Source organism: Geotrypetes seraphini, chromosome 11, assembly GCF_902459505.1.
Source record: "Geotrypetes seraphini chromosome 11, aGeoSer1.1, whole genome shotgun sequence".
In the NCBI taxonomy this organism is placed as follows: Eukaryota; Metazoa; Chordata; class Amphibia; order Gymnophiona; family Dermophiidae; genus Geotrypetes; species Geotrypetes seraphini.
This window is the reverse complement of record NC_047094.1, coordinates 48,339,751-48,356,785: the sequence shown is the minus strand read 5'-3', so window position 1 is coordinate 48,356,785 and position 17,035 is coordinate 48,339,751. Positions and strand designations below refer to the sequence as shown.

General features: G+C 40.9%; 1 protein-coding gene across 1 annotated transcript in view; it reads left to right on the top strand.

Moving 5' to 3' along the window:
• The window catches only part of MSS51 (MSS51 mitochondrial translational activator), a 67,265-nt gene extending 56,708 nt beyond the window's left edge, over window positions 1-10,557 (top strand). Inside the window, exons 6-7 of the mRNA XM_033962775.1 lie at window positions 7,769-7,862; window positions 7,973-10,557. Of these exons, the coding sequence (XP_033818666.1) occupies window positions 7,769-7,862; window positions 7,973-8,207 (329 nt within the window). The 3' untranslated portion in view covers window positions 8,208-10,557. The remainder of the gene's footprint in view (window positions 1-7,768; window positions 7,863-7,972) is intronic.
• The last annotated feature ends 6,478 nt before the right edge of the window (window positions 10,558-17,035 follow it).

Below are 17,035 nucleotides of genomic sequence, written 5' to 3'. Positions count from 1 at the left end.
TACAACCAATTGACATCAACCACAGACTGCAAAACCTTCAAAAAGAAATAAAAACCCTTCTATTCAAAAAACACATAAAACCGAACTAACACAATCAGAACTGTCCCAAGCATCACCTGCAACTACTCCATATGTACTTCTGATGTCATGACAATTCAGACATCATTTATGTTATGTTATGTTTGGAATATAAGAAAATTTTCACTGCCTGTTTCTATTCTGACCATTTATTCCGTTTCATGGTCATTACAAAAAAATATTTTTTTACATTGGGGGGGGGGTGTCAAAAAATGATGGGCCCCGGGTGCCACATACCCTAGGTACGCCACTGGTTCTAGTGCTCCTAAAGAAAAAAGATCCAGAGTAAAGTAGCATGAGGAATATGTTCTATAGGGCAATATTTAAGAACCAATATAAAGGTAACAAAACCTAAATCACAGCTACATATCAATTGTTACCAAGCCAGGCAGTGGAAGGAACTTACAGAGTATCTAGCAGTCACAAATGTGGAGAAAAAAAGCCTCAAACTTACTGTAAGTAGCTGCATAAATACAGAAACTTCTAGCCGCCTTCAATCTTATCGCTGGCATAAAAAAACTCCACAGAGAACTTGCTCCATATCTCAAAAAGGTCCAAACCGCTGTCTGTGTACAGAAAAGTTAGACAAACACTTATCTTTAGCTAGAGAATCAAACACTCAATTCACAGTCCCCAATTGGTCACAAAATCTTCAAACTCTCCAGTAGCTCCAAAAGTTTCACTGCTCCAGCAAAAGAATTCATAATCCTTACAAGGATCCTTGATTCACCAGATCACCTGGCTGCGTCAGGTGAAGTCCTTCAAATCCGTGCTAAAGATAAGTGTTATTCTAACTTTCCTGTGCACGGAGAGTGGTTTGGCCGCACCTTCAAAAAGATATAAAAAGGATGGAGATGGTGTTGGAAGGCTACTAAAATAGTGTGGCCTTGTCATAAAGTGTATGGGGACAGACTTAAAGATCTCAATCTGTATACTTTGGAGGAAAAGCGGGAGAAGGGGAGATATGAGAGAGACGTTTAAATACCTACGTAATGTAAATGTGCATGAGTCGAGTCTCTTTCATTTGAAAGGAAACTCTGCCATGAGAGGGCATAGGATGAAGTTAAGAGGTGATAGGCTCTGGAGTAATCTGAGGAAATACTATTTTATGGAAAGGGTGGTAGATGCATAGAACAGTCTCACAGGAGAGGTGGTGGAGACAGAGACTGTGTCTGAATTCAAAAGGGCCTGGGATAGGCACGTGGGATCTCTCAGAGAGAGAAAGAGATAATGGTTACTGTGGATGGGATGGTTACTGTGGATGGGCAAACTAGATGGGCCATTTGGCCTTTATTTGCCATCATGTTTCTATGTTTCTATATGCAATGACTGGATGGTAAGCTCCGTGATGGGGATATTCCCCACAGAGCTTCATGTCGCTGAGCATATGTGAAGCATAATTATTTTGAATTTAGACTAATATTATATGAGTGAAACACGCTAATATTATGAGTGAGATTATTTTTTGTGAATTGATAATTTTTTTTCTCACTCATTTTTTCAGTAATTTTATACCCTGTCAGATTCAATTCATTGATAAGATTGAAAGCAGCTAGAAATTTCTGTATTTATGCTGCTGCTTAAGTTTGAGGCTTTTTTCTCTACATGTTTGTAACTGCTAGATACTCTGTAAACATAGAAACATAGAAACATAGAAAAAGACGGCAGATAAGGGCCGCGGCCCATCAAGTCTGCCCACCATAATAACCCTCCCCTATTTAACTCTGTGCAGAGATCCCACGTGACGATCCCATTTCTTCTTAAAATCAGGCACGCTGCTTGCCTCGATCACCTGAAGTGGAAGTCTATTCCAGCGATCAACCACTCTTTCGGTGAAAAAGTATTTCCTGGTGTCGCCATGCAATTTCCCCCCCCTGATTCTCCATGGATGTCCTCTTGTTGCCGTCGGACCCCTGAAGAAGAAGATATCTTCTTCTACCTCGATACGGCCCGTGAGGTATTTGAACGTCTCGATCATGTCTCCCCTCTCTCTGCGTTCCTCGAGTGAGTATAGCCGTAATTTGTCCAGCCGTTCCTCGTACGGGAGATCCTTGAGTCCCGAGACCATCCGGGTGGCCATTTGCTGGACCGACTCAAGCCTCAGTACATCCTTGCGATAATGAGGCCTCCAGAATTGCACGCAATATTCCAGATGGGGCCTCACCATAGATCTATACAACGGCATAATGACTTCAGGCTTACGGCTGACGAAACTCCTACGTAGGTTCCTTCCACTGCCTGGATGCTGTGGCAATGTTAAAAAAAACCCATATGTGGGCAGCAGTAGCTATTGGTAGCATAAGGACTTTTTTTAAAGCAATTATGGCCCTCAGATATTTCAACTCTGCTTTTAATCGGGTAGAGTTCTATGCGCCTATTTGAATTCAAGTGGTGGCTCTACAGCAGGGGTGTCAGAGTTCCTCCTTGAGGGCCGCAATCCAGTCGGGTTTTCAGGATTTCCTCAATGAATATGCATGAGATCTATTAGCATACAATGAAAGCAGTACATACAAATAGATCTCATGCATATTCATTAGGAAAATCCTGAAAACCCGACTGGATTGCAGCCCTCAAGGAGGGACTTTGACACTCCTGCTCTATAGGTAACTACTGCAATAAGGTTGTTAACCATGTTTCCAAGAAACAAATTGTGTCATTACCTTCAGTCCCAAAATATGAATATTGTTATGTCTGTTCCTATTTGACAGGATTTTCAAGTTGTGCTCCAGTTAAACTATCTTGTGCCAAGTGATGAGACAATTATCTAATGTGCACGAAACTATGCAGGGACAAGGATTTTTCTGCTAAAACTGAATGCGAATAATATATTTTGAAGTAAATTAATTGAGTGTTTGGAGGTGGATTTTTTTTTTTTAACCTGTGATGGTATTCTTTATTGCTATCTAAGAGAATGAATTCATAAAGTGTTACTGAGGTCCTTTTTTTTCTGATTTGGCAACTGGGAAATGTATATTCATTCCCTGCACAGTTTGTTTTTTTCTTGAAACAGTTGAACAAGATCTTCTAGAAAATGAATCTGTTTTCACCCAAAGTGTTTAAGAGTTGGGTGAATAATTGAAGCTCACCCACCCTTGATGCTGGCTCTTTGTTAATGCAGTATCAGAACATATTATTTTGCTTTGACTGCAGCTGCTCCCTCCCCAGAAGCTGCTGCCCTAGGCAACAGCCTAGTCTGCTGGGTTAAGCTGGGCCCCGATGAGATATGACTTGGTGTTCTATTAAGGCTCAGAACCACTGATTTAGATGCATCCCAGCTATTATCCAGCCAGCAGTGGTCAGCTAGTGCTGATCACTGTGGGTTGATTAAACCTGGATATTCCAATCCAGATGCCAGGTGGAATATCAGGATCTTTGGCGGCTGTTGGAAGTTATCCAGGTCCAATTGATATTCAGTATCCAGAAAACCAACTGGGCAGACTTAGGCCTGCCTTGTATGTGCTCATGTTTGCCTGGTTAGCTATCCAGGCACTGGCACCGAATATTCACATTGGCAGAGCCCAGATAAGCTCCAGGTTTGCCCCAAGGCCATTCTGGTTGTAAAAAGACAGTCACAAAACAAGAGAATTCAGGTAAATTCAGACAAAATGAATGAACATGCAATAATTAAGTTTAATTAAATTAAATGTGTGCTCAGTGAGATCAACATCAAATATGCCATAAACGGGCAACAGAGATGTTAGCATTTACATCATAGCACACGCCCTCCCTACCTCCAATTAAATGTATACAGCAGGGGTGTTAAACTCAATCACATTAAGGGGCCGAAATCCAAAACAGAGGCTAAGTCGTGGGCCAGACCCCGCCCAATCTCCACCCCAGACCCCGCCTCCATAATAGTACTAATTGTAACACCATTTTTTCCATTCATTGTCATATATACACAGCAAAACAGGAAAAGGAGGCAAATGAGATGTCAAAAATCAACCAAAACTTTTAAAAAGATAACCTAAAAACAATGAACAACTAAAAGTATATTCTGCAATCTATAAAAACATATGTATGAACAAAAGGCAAACAAGTCAATGTACAATGATTGATGCTGTAATATGAAAAAGTAAATACAGTAATATGACCTGTGGTATGAAAGGCACCTATACAAAAACAGAAGCACCCGTGAAAATGAACGCAATAGAGCAGGAAAACAACTAAACAGGCAATACAGGTATACCGGCAAGCCAGGAGAAAACAAAACCTACAGTGAGCCAGAAGATATAATGAGGTTGAAAGACAACGTGTGGCACATATAAAGAAATAGCATTTAACTGAAGCAAAAAGGCGGGTAATAGTAAAACAGCTGTGCACCGGGAGAGAACAAAATGGAAAATACCTGCCGTTGATGATGACAATATAAAACAGCAGATGGGAGCCGCAGTGTGCACAAAGCTGCGGGCGGCAGCTCCTCGCGTGTCCTGCATCTGAACCAGAAGCCTTTTCTCTGATGTCACATCAGATGGAATGCTTCTGGATGAGGCGCGGGACACGTGAGGAGCCGCCGCGTGCGGCTTTCTACAAACTGTGGCAGTGAGGAGGTAGCCAGCCAGAAGATAACACCGGGGCCATCACACCACGGGCCGCATAAAATGGCCAGGCGGGCCAGATATGGCCCACGGGCCTTGTGTTTGACCCCTGTGGTATACAGTGTTAGAAGATAGGAGTAATACTTATCTCAGCTGTTTATCCACTGTCTTATCCTGATCAGGAAGGCGATGAAAAACGTGCCGTGGCGCCCTGTATCAACTGGCAAACAAGTCCAAGTCCATGTGTGCCCATATCAAATCAAAATCAATGTCACATCAAAAATAATCCATACACACTCCACATCCACAACGATAAAATCCAAACAGATATACAAACTCCCCTCTGCTTCCTCAACACAGATCGTACTTCAACTGTTCTTTCTCAAGAGGAAGAATCCATCACTGAAAGGATAAAAGACACAAGGAAAAAATCAGCACAAAACCCCGACAAGGCTCAGAAAACTCAAAAAACATTTACTGCGCTTAAATTAAAAATCATTAAAAAACAAAATACAAAAACAGCTAGCGACTTTCTTACCGGATCAGAGAGAACACACCACAAACTCCCAAACTCAGCGGGACCACACCCGCCGGGCAAAATCTCACAATAAGATCAAGGAGCACAGACCTTTAACAGTTCAAAGTATAACCAGACAGTGCCACAGTGATCAGAGCTAGTGTTCAGCAGAACTCTGCTCTCAACCCACTCAGTACTATTTAATCAGTTAAACATGTTTGTTTATTACTTCTTGACATATTGCCTTTCAGGGCCTACCAATCAAAACAGGAGAGCTACAGCCTTAGCACCCTGAGGTTGTGGGTTCAAACCCCACACTGATCCTTGTGACTCTGGGCAAGTCACTCAATCCTCCGTTGCCTCAGGTACATTAGATGGCTTGTGAGCCCACTGGGACAGATAGGGAAAATGCTCGCGTACCTGATTGTAAACCATGTAGATAACGTTGATAGGTGCTATACCAATGCCTAATAAAGTAAAGTTTACATATCTACTCCAGCATTTTCAAGTCCATGCTTTCCTTGTTTATTCCTGCCAAGACTTTGCAGTTTTCTCATCTCCTATCTTGCTATTATTAGAAATGATTCCATGGAATTATTTTCTCCCTGTATGTGCATAGATTAAGTACTTCAATGAGCTCATTAGAGATAGATCCAATTCCTTCATGAGTTCCTTGCACTCTTAGTTATCATGTAGCCAGCTGGTATGGTGTCTGTACAATGATTGATACTATGAACACCTAGGACTGACTTAGCCTGCTCTGATCATATGGCCAGTTGGTGACACCATCCAAGTCTTGTACTTCCCCCCACCCCAGCCCACAATGTGACCTTCTTGTACTGCTGCCCGAATTGCAGTTATATTTGGGGTGCAGTGCATGAAGTAGAGTCAAGGGGGAAGGGGCAGAGTTTTGCTCACACCTGCATCAGTTATAGCTCAAGGTTGAGATACGTTCCGTTACACTAGGTATACAGAAAATTAGATGATCTGATCTAATATAATATAATCTGGGATTAATGAGTCACGCTATGCCTATAGAGGCTCAAGGCGATTTACAGTACAGTTTATGGAGAACAATTTAGTATAGTACAAGGATGCTCTGGAGATACATTAAAATCTTAGGGATTCTTTGCGGTAAAGATTATCGTACTGTGCCATTAAAGAGGTAATTCAGAGAAGAACATTTAGGGGAGGAATATATTCAGCTAAAGAGCTAATATAGTTTGATGGAGCATGTCATGAGGTAGATAGAATCTGTTACAGTTATAACCTAGTCCTGGTGCTTAGCAGAGTACTTGGTTCCATGTGTCTATTTCCTGGGAGTCTATTGTGTTTGTTCATTAAGCCCCTGTACACTAGAAAGTACAAATATATGTATACTATACCTATGTTCTTCTCCATCCAGACCAGACACCTTCATGCTGCTCACTGTTTAACATGTTGCAAGCCAGGAGAGATCCATACAGCATTTTCTTTGCCAGTGGAAGAAGAAGTGCGGTGACACACAACCCAGGAAATAATATTAACACCAAGGATCTCATTCAGGGCTCTAAACGTTCATTCCAATTCCCAAAACATGGATGAGGACAGCTCAGACACATTCCTGTCACTGTTAGGTCAGCTTCCCGACTGGGAGTGCTAAGCATAGCCCGGCACATGTTCCATTGTTCAAAAACAAGAAGAGATTAAGGGGATTTAAGCTGTAAATGGACTATAAATATGTTTTTGATTTCTTTTAATGAGCTTGGAAACAAATTTTAAGGGCAGTTGACTGGAAACCTTGTCTCTCTGGTTTCCAGTGAATGCTGAATCACCACAAACTTCACTAGAAGAATAAAATGCTGACAGTATTCTTTCTTATAACATGATCATCTTCTCACCAAACTTCTTTCATAATTCCAGTTAAAGTAACTGGAAATCAAGAAATTGGGCCTACAGTCTAAATTAACTGGAAACCAACAAAATGGCTGCCATCCCTACAGTCTTATTAGATCATGGCCTGGTATGAAAGATGAATGCTATTAATGTGACCCCCAGATGGTGGTTTACAGCATGAAGAAGGAGATAAACTACAAATGCGTTGTTACTGTATATTGTTTTCTGGTGCATTTAACAGGAACCAGTATTTTCTAAATTCTGACCAATGTAAAGCAAATCCACTCAAACAGATCTTAACCCTAAGGGTAGCAAGGCCTGTAAAATTAGGATTTTGCCAGGGGGGAGTGGCACTGTGGTGGTTTAAGTTTCTGCAGAGAAATTATAATTACCTTCATCTTGAGAGCGTATGTGAGATGGGGTGTTTGTATCACATCAGGAAATGCTGTGGTGATGGTTCTTCACAGTGGGAGTTCTCCATTTCAAGGAAATGCATAGAAATCCATGTCCTTTGTATAGTTGTTGAAGAAACTGACTGCTTGCACAAGGTGTTCAGAGAACATTCAGTATTGCAACATCACCACAGCAACTGGATGTTGAACCAGATGGTAGCAAAGCTGTTTCTAATATCAACTGCCAAAAGCAGTATCAGTGTCATACAATCAAGTATTCTGTGATCACAGGCATGTTTTTCCACCGTAAAGGTAGAGATTGCCTATAAGGGAGCTGACTTGAACTTCCTTTTCTCTCTCCTTGGCAGGATTCCATGCCTCCCAGGGTTTGACTGAAGGCTGGTTCCCCACCCTTTTGCTATTGCGGGACTACAGAATTCCCTCACTCTTCACCATGTACAAGTAAGACCCTCATTTCTGTTGTAGTTTCTGCTGTCTCGTCTTCTTCCCACTCTTAGTAGTAAATAGGAGTTGAATACCCCTTTGCCTCTGTTTTCTTCTGTTGTTGACAGTGAACAGGAACTGAGGTACTCTCTGCAAATCCTAATGGAGCTGGAGATACAGATCACAGCACATGATATCAACCCCTTTGCTTCCCTGAAATTGGAGCAAGTCCAGTCCAACCCTAATAAGCAGCCAGTACATAGCAATTCCCACTACATCATGTTCTATGGACTGTCAGGAAAGGATGAGGGGCTGAATCTGGGAGAACTGGAAGAGGAAGAGAAAGATGATAATGAAGCTTAAAGACACGATCATGTACTCGTACATACCCAGTTAAGAGAGAAAGCCCATTGATATAGCAGATAATTTAGTATTCTACTTTTTTGGAGCACAAGTATATTTTGTAGTAGAATAGATAGGCAGCAAGAGAAGTTTATGCAGGTTAAAAAAATGCATCCTTCCAATTCTTCTCCCCTGTCAATAAGCGACATTAGTTCACTTTCTGTCTCTGTCCTATACCTGCTAGACCTTTTAAACTTGAGGAAGTTCAGAATGCCCAAGGATGGCATTTATATTATATATATATCTATATCTATATATATATATATAACCAGGATATACACAGTGGAACAACATTACAATTATTATATCAGACTAATATTTTTATTGCTGTAAGGGCTTTTATCTCCCAATTTTCTTAACATACTCTCATCTTCTTGCCTGGCATTATCCTCATATAAACTATAGATCTCACATAACGCAGCTTGATTTAACAGAGAATTACATTTTTTTTTCTTATTATATATTTCATTGCAGCCCAGATTATAATATAGATTCAGTTATGATAAAGTCATATATCTTGGACCCTAATGTCTGTGTTATATGGGGACAACAGTACAATATGGCATCTGTCTCCTTAAACAGGTTTTGGATAATTGTTTTTCCTACGAATGTTTTGCTATTGGTTTTTTTTGCAACCTGCCTTGCATGTGCTTACTGTAGCTTAAAAGGACTTACCGTGGGACACACTAAGGTGTTCTGCAATAAAAGCCCAATGTCTGTGTGGAAATCATGCATTAAAAATTTTGTTCTTTATTTTTCTCTGAGAGGGCGTGACTGCAAAACAGCACAGCCACATTACTGCGTGCTACCTGATTAGTCTAGGAGTAGTACATGAGTCCTTTACCACCTTCAAAATAAGTGGCAGTAAGGGCTCACGCACTAATTTTATGATAACGGCCATATGCTAATAGCAACATTCACGCATTGGCATTAATTCCAGAAAATGGAAAATTGGCTGTTTCCCAGCTGCTGTAAGAACGGCCTTAACATGCAGGAAAACCCCACAGCTTAGCAAAAGGACCTCTAAATGTCTGACTGGAATTTATTTTATTTTAATTTAATTAATGTTTAATCTTTTAATTTATAATTTAATTTATTTTAAGGTAATTTTTGTTTGTATCTTCATGTAATATTTGTTGAGATGTGTACATATATTGTCTCTATCTCTATCTTTTCTATCTGAATATGTTCAATTGAATTCCTTTCATTATTTGTTATATTGTAAACCGCTTATGTCAGTAAAATGCAGGAGCGGTATATCAAAAATCTTAATAAACATAAATAGCATGTGGCAGAATATGTATCATCAATAACATGAAATAAAATATAACATAACACAACAGTGGTGTAGCCAGACCCAGCATTTTGGAAGGGCCCACATTTAACTTGGATGGGACACATTTAACTTCCACACCCCTCACCCCTCCCAGAGATATTTTTAAAATGCAGGTTTTTAATGCCTATCCATTATCTTTCCCCTCCTATCTCTCTCAACTCTGTCCCTTCCCGGTATACTTTATATGTGTACCCATTGCCTGCAGCGATTCATTTTTGCTACTGGCATCAGCCCCAAAGACTTCTCTCTGCCATATCCCACCAGACAGGAAATAGGAAATGATGTCAGTGATGGCGGAATGTAGCAGAGGGAAGCCTTTGTGGCTAGCACCGGCAGCAAAAATGAATCATTTCAGGTGCTAGTGACGCATGTAAGGTATACCAGGGAAGGACGGGGTTGAGAGATAGGAAGACAGACCTCAAGGAGGAGAGAGGGCAGTGTGGTGCTGTTACTGGGTGGGCCTGGGCCCAAAATGGGTGAGTCTGTGCCTACCTGTAGCTAAACCAATTATCATCTCTCTCTTAGCCGAGGGAGAAGGCATCACCGCCGAGGGACCCCGAGGGCAGAGGCAGCCCACGCGCATGGTGGACTGAGCGCGAGGATGGCCGCACACGCAAACTGACAAAACGGCTCATGCCGCGGCCCCACCACACGCCCTCAGCCCCCGAGGCGCAGCAGCCCTTCATTGACTGGCGGTGACCTGGGAGGGGGTGGGGGAGGAGGAGGAGGAGGAAGCTCGCATGCAACCATCCCCCCCACCTCATCCCCACCCCTGGATTCAGTTCCATTTCTCCTAGCTGCTCGCCGGCGTGCAGACCTCGGTTTCCCTGCCCCTCCCCCCCCCCGGAGGGACCCGACGGACTGAGGGAAAAGGAGACGGAGTGAAGCGGTGGCAATGGTTGCGGGAGCTGCGAAAACTTTCTTAAAGGGACAGTAACGCTCCTCCCTGGACAGATGCTAAAGGCTAGACCGCGGGAAGGGAAGGGGGGGGGGGACCGAAGGCCAGACTGTGGGAAGAGAAGGGGGAGTGGGGGGAAATGCTGCTGCTGCTGCACAGGGGGCAGGGAAACACACACAAAGACAGACAAAGAAAGGGGGCCAGGGAGAGAGACAGAAAGAAAGAAAGACAGACATATATTCTAGCACCTGTTAATGTAACGGGCTAAAAGACTAGTGTAATGATAAGTTTCCAAGTTTATTCTGTACTTTATATACTGCCTATCAACTAGACGGATTACAATACAAAAAAAAGAAAAAAAATCTATATATGTTTAACAGATAAGGCATAAACGTACAGGAACGGGAGGATCAAGGACTAGGTAAGAGTAAAATACATCGAGAAAAAATAAACAAAAAAGGGTGGCAAGATGGCAAGGAGAAGACAAAGGAGGGTTGGGGGAATGACACGTCTTAAAAGTGGTTGGTATTCATTACTGTGCACGGAGAGTGTAGATTAGATGAATCGCCCATTCTCATGTGAGAAATGTGTCCCTAAATAAGAAAGTAGTTTGGTCTTAAATTTGTCCAATGATTCTTCCAATCTAATATCCAATGGAAGAGCATTCCATAGGGTTGGGGCCCTGACAGAGAATATGGTATTACGTGTAGTATCGTAAAATAGCTCCCTTATGGATGGAATAGTTAATAAATTCTGACTGTTAGATCGTAGTGCTTGGGGTGAGACATAAGGGATAAGATATTTGTCTAGAAATTCTGGTGAGTGGGTGAGTTTGATCTTACAGGCAAGTAAGAGTATTTTATAAGTTGTCCGGTGCGATATGGGGAGCCATTGGGCTTCATGGAGTAGAGGGGTGATGTGATCGTATTTCCTAGTAGGAGTAGTTCCAGGGCCTCATTGTCAGCATAGGTTCCAAAATATTCCCTGCAACTCAACACCATCATTGTGCTCAAGATATGGGGGAAGCCTCTGCTTGCCATGGATCAGTAGCATGGAATGTTGCTATTCATTAGATTTTGGCCAGGTACTAGTGACTTGGATTGGCCACCATGAGAACCGGCTACTGGGTTGATGGGCCATTGGTCTGACCCAGTAAAGCTATTCTTATGTTCACACATCTGATGAAAGAGGTTGGAGTCAAATATCACAATTGTCTCAATGGTCTCTGCCATCTCCACTCTTCTCCAATCTGCCCAGGGGACACTCGTTACTCAAGAAATGAATAGCAAGTAGGCAGCAATAACATACCAAGGGTGGGGTGGTAGGAGCGGTCCACTCCTGGCACAGGGAGTTAAGGGATGATGGAGCGATAGTGGGGCTGTGGTTTGTCTCCACCAGCCCTCGCCCCTTCTGATATCAATTTCCTGTTCTGGAATGGGAGACTAGCAGAGATGACAGCCATGTACCCTCCCACTGCTTGGAGGAGGGGGTGCTCTGCCCCAGTTTCCCGTCCCATCAGGTGTGCCACCAGCAGACAGGGCTTAATTTGTAGACCAAAAGGCAGGGCCAAGCAGGTCAGGGGCAGAAGAACACAAGGACTGAGGCTGGATTAAGGATAGATTATTTTCTGCTTTGCTCCAGGGTCTGTTGCTCCCCTCTTTCCTGAAAGGCTGCCTGGTGTCTGAAAAAAAGTGGTGAAACTGGATCCCAAACTGTTCCCCAAGGCGTTAAGCTGCCTTCCTTTCTTTATTCCTTGTGTCACCTCTAAGAAATAAATGCTAGAAGTAGGACATGGAAGCAATGTTGTGAACTGTTTTTGTGTTGTTTGTTAACTCTGTTACCATATTCATCCTGGGTTAAACAGCGCTAGATGTTTTTAGCATGGGCTGGCAAGATAAATGCTTCAATGCTCATAGGAATTCTAGGTACATTAGATAGATTGTGAGCCATCGGGACAGATAGGGAAAATGTTTGAGTACCTGAATGTAAACCGCTTTGAATGTGGTTGTGTAACTGCAAAAAGGCGATATACAAGTCCCTATTCCTTATCCCATAGCGCTATTTAGTAAAAGGAGCCCTAAATACATAAACTGCTATGATGTAGTGCTCAAAAAGCAATATTACAAATGTACTGAAACAATAAATAAACATTCTTTTCTTATCGTTTGTTCTACAGTTCCATTTAGGAACACAAAATTTCAGCACACAAGAGAAGGAAAGTATGATAAAACTGCAGATTTTTATTAAAAATAATGATGGGATCTGTGCCTCATAATGTCCTGAAAGCTAGTATTGGAAAATTGGCTACCCTACATAAAAATAAATAGATTTGACTTTTGAGTGGTATTTAGAATCCTCAGTGTCTTTCAGCAATTTTTTTTTTTATCTGGTAGCTGCTGCTTGGAAGCTGAAAAATAATTTCAACACAAATTAGATGTTTAAAGTTATTATTTTTCTAGTTTAGCAATTTTACTGCTGCTTATTTATGGACTTTCCAGCTCAAGCCATCAGGTTTCTAAGCTGCCTCCTACCACTCAGGGTCCAGGTACTATCAGCTTTCATTTATAGCTACCGGAGCCTGGCAATCACACAAGAACAGGCATGTATGCATTGATCCTTCAATAAAAATATAAAAAAAAAAAAAAAACAGGCATAGGCTAGTTCACTGGTACTCTATGGTCAGCCTGTAGGTATCAGGGAAAATGCTTAAGAATTCAATAACTAACAAAATTCAGTATTCATTAAAAACCTTGTTATGCAATTATAACTTAAATATTATAAATATGTTGTAATATTATTGTGTGAGTGCTCAGTTTAAAATACCATTCAAACACAGCAGTGTTGTTTAGCAATGATGTTATATCCAGACATCATCGTACCCTCCTGCCTACCTCACATGTAACTGAAGATGTTAATATAGATCTACTTAATTTTAAAAAAGTTTTTGATTAGTTGTTGTGTAAAGGTAGTACTTAGCTGGAAAGGTGAGTTCCAAAATCAACTTCTTTGTCTGGGGTGCGAAGGGCTTTGAAATGTTTTGGTCGGATCAGTATTGCTGGTTTGAAATCAAATTGTGTCAATTCAAATGTCCTCATTCCAATTGTGTTCCAAAAAGTGATCCAAAAAGTGCTATACTATTATATAAATCCCATTACAAAAACTCTGTCTTCACTTCCACTTCCTCAGGGAAAGCCACTTCTTATCCCTGAGGTTAAGTCACAGGGATTTCTGGGGAAAAAGTAGCTTGAGATCCTAGGTTAAGCATCTTGAAATTCTGGAGATAGGTAGCATGGAATCCTGAAGGATAAGAATCTATCAATATACTTCATCTGTGGCAATCAGGATTTCGATCAGGTTACAGCACAGAAACAGTTCTGATTGCACTTCTTAGTGAATTACTCTCATATTGAAGCAGTTATTCAGCTCTTCTCACATCATAAGACTTATCGGCAGCGTTTGACTTGGCAAATCATACTCTTCTTCTTCAGAGGCTTGATAGGAGTCAGTGGTACAGTCTTGCAGTGGTTTTCCTCTTCCCTTCCAAGTTCTAACATCATCTTCTTCTAGTTTTCCAGAAAAATCAGCTTCCCGCTTCTTGAAATGTGGGGTTCAGCAAGGCTCAGTACTCACCTGCACTCTCTAATCTTTTTGTCAGCCGATTTGCCCTTATGATTCAGTCTCATAATATTAGTACATGCTATTGTGCAGGTGACATTCTTCTACTATGCTGCACCAGGCCTCTTTCTCCTGATCTGTCCAAATTATAACTCTGTCTGAAGGATATTGTCAGCTGGATCTATACTCATCAATTTTACTGAATTCACAAAAAGGGACCTTTTTCTTCCCCACAGACCATACCTATCCTTTTTGGCCACCCTGTTTCTCCAGTATCATTGTTTAAGTCTTAAGAGTTATAATCAACTCTACCCTGTCATTCCTTCCCCAGATTTCTGCAATCGTAAAAGCAAGTTTCTGTATCCTTGGCATGATTCACTCAGGAGTTATTTTGACCAGAACACTTTGTGTCTTATCTGCTATGCGTTAACTTCATAGCATGATTCATGCAATTCAATCTATGCAGGTCTGCCAAGTTATAGCCTTAATAGACTTCATCCTTTTCAAAATACCACCACTTGATTGATCTTTAATGCAAAATGTTATGATCACATTACGCCTTTGTTGAAACAGTTACATTGACTCCCCATTCAATCCCAGATAAAGTTCAACATTCTGACTCTCACTCATAAAGCCTTTCACAAGGGTGCTCCTTCTTGTCTTCCCTTACCCTTCCATCTACTCCTGCACCCTGCTTACGATCACTAAACAATTATCAATTAGTGATGTTCCCTCTATCACAGATGAAATGGGAGTCAACACACAAATCTGCATTTCTCTATCATGCTCCCTTCCTAAGGAACTTTTTGCCATGTACACTTCGAATGATAAATACATTCTGAGAATTTCAATTGGAACTGAAAACCTATCTATTCCAATCTGCCTTTTGATATATCTGTTGAAGGCTCAGGTGGAGGCGCCATCAGAGATCAGATACTAGTTTGATATTTTATTTCTTCTGAATGTGTGTTGATTTTCCTGTATATTGATGGAGTTCCTTTCTGCTATATGTAATTTTAATGTAAATTGCTTTGATTTGCTTCAGCAACTATAGCGGTATAGCAAAAACAATAAATGACTGAGATCCTGAGGGATAAGTAGCATGGAATCCTGCTATTTTTTTGGGACTCTATCATGGAGGGGATAGTGCAAATTCAACTAACAAAATATTTAGAATCTCATTCTTTGTTGCACGATTCTCAATCAAGTTGTAGATCCCAGTATAGTACAGAGATGGTATTAGCTACATTATTGGATTACTTGAACAGCCTTTTAAGCAAGGGTAGCAACGCGCTGGTACTTCAGTTTGATCTGAGTAGTGCTTTTGATTTAATAGACCACTGCAAACTGTTGGAACTTTTGGATTCTTTAGGAATCCATGGTAAAGTACTCTCATGGATTAAAAGATTCCTTGAATCAAGATTCTATCAGGTTAAATTTAAGGATGCACTCTCAGCTATTTGGAAAAACCCGTGCGGAGTCCCACAGAGCTCCCCACTCTCTCCTACACTTTCATTAGGTCATTGGATGAGCAAATTGGGTTTGAGGTTCAGCTATGCTGACGATATTACAATAGTCATCCCATGTTCTAAAACGCTATCCAACAGTACTCAACTTATTGAGTTTGTGTTAAACATGATGGAATCCTGGATGCAGGAATTTAAATTGAAATTAAATCAGGAAAAAGCAAAATTATTCCTTGTTTCATCGTAAAAGATCATTTTTGAACCAATAATTAAGATCAATTCAATGTCATACACAATAAGCCCTACAATTAAAATCTTGGGAGTTGTCCTTGATCAGTGATTGACCATGAAAAATCGGATAAATGCAGTGGTTCAAAAGGGTTATTATACCTTATGGAAACAACGTACCATCAGATCCTATTTCGATGCCGCTGCTTTTACAATTTTAGTTCAGCCACTACTTTTGAGTATACTGGACTATTGTAATATTGTATATTTGACAAGTACTAAGAAAAATTTGGCTAGATTGACCCTGGCTCAGAATACAGCAATAAGACTGATTTATGGTCTAAGGAAATATGAACACGTAGCCCCCTATTTTGGTGTTACTCCATTATACCTTGCCGACAGATTTACTATTGTGGTGTATAAGAATAGTAGAAAATCTCATGCCCTATTTATGTTCCCTTCAGCAAAGGGCTGTAAAAGTAAGAAACATCATGGGCATTGTCTTTCCTACCAAGCAGCTTACTATGACAAAGATTTCCGTCCATTATTTACTAGATCCACGTCTTATGTACATTTCAGAAAACTGTTGAAAACTTTTCTTTTTTCTAAATTTCTGATCAATTAGATTTCTGTATATCATATTATTCCTGTATTTTCTCATAATCTTTTGTTAACTGCTATTATGTTATGTAATGTTACTTGTGGATTGGGCTGGGCACTGTTGGAATGAGGATACTGCAGTTGCTCCCCAGAAAGACAAGCAGTGGCTCCCCAGAAAGTTCAGAACGGGTTACAGTTTAACATTCACAGTGCTACAATATAACATTAATTAGGGTTACAACCACTCCAACCCCATGGCCACGCTGTGGTGTAAACAAAATAAACAAAAAAGACTTTTCCTCTCTTTCAGGTCCTAGCTCATGCTTGCTGTGACACCAGCTCTGGCAGGATACACATTTCAAATCTGACATATTGTAATCACAAAACAGAAAATAAAATTATTTTTTCTACCTTGTGTTGTCTGGTCATTTTATTATTCAAATCATGTTGGTCCCAGGCTCTGGTTTCTGTTTATCTTCTGTTAACTTGCTCACCAGAGTCTCCTGCCTATTTGACATTTTCTTCTTCATGCTCACCATTCATCTTCCATCTCTGTATCTTCCTTTCCACTGCCACATCCAACATTTCTGTTTCTTTCCCACTGTCTACCATCTCTCTGTTTCTGCCTTGTGCCCTGGGCCAAACC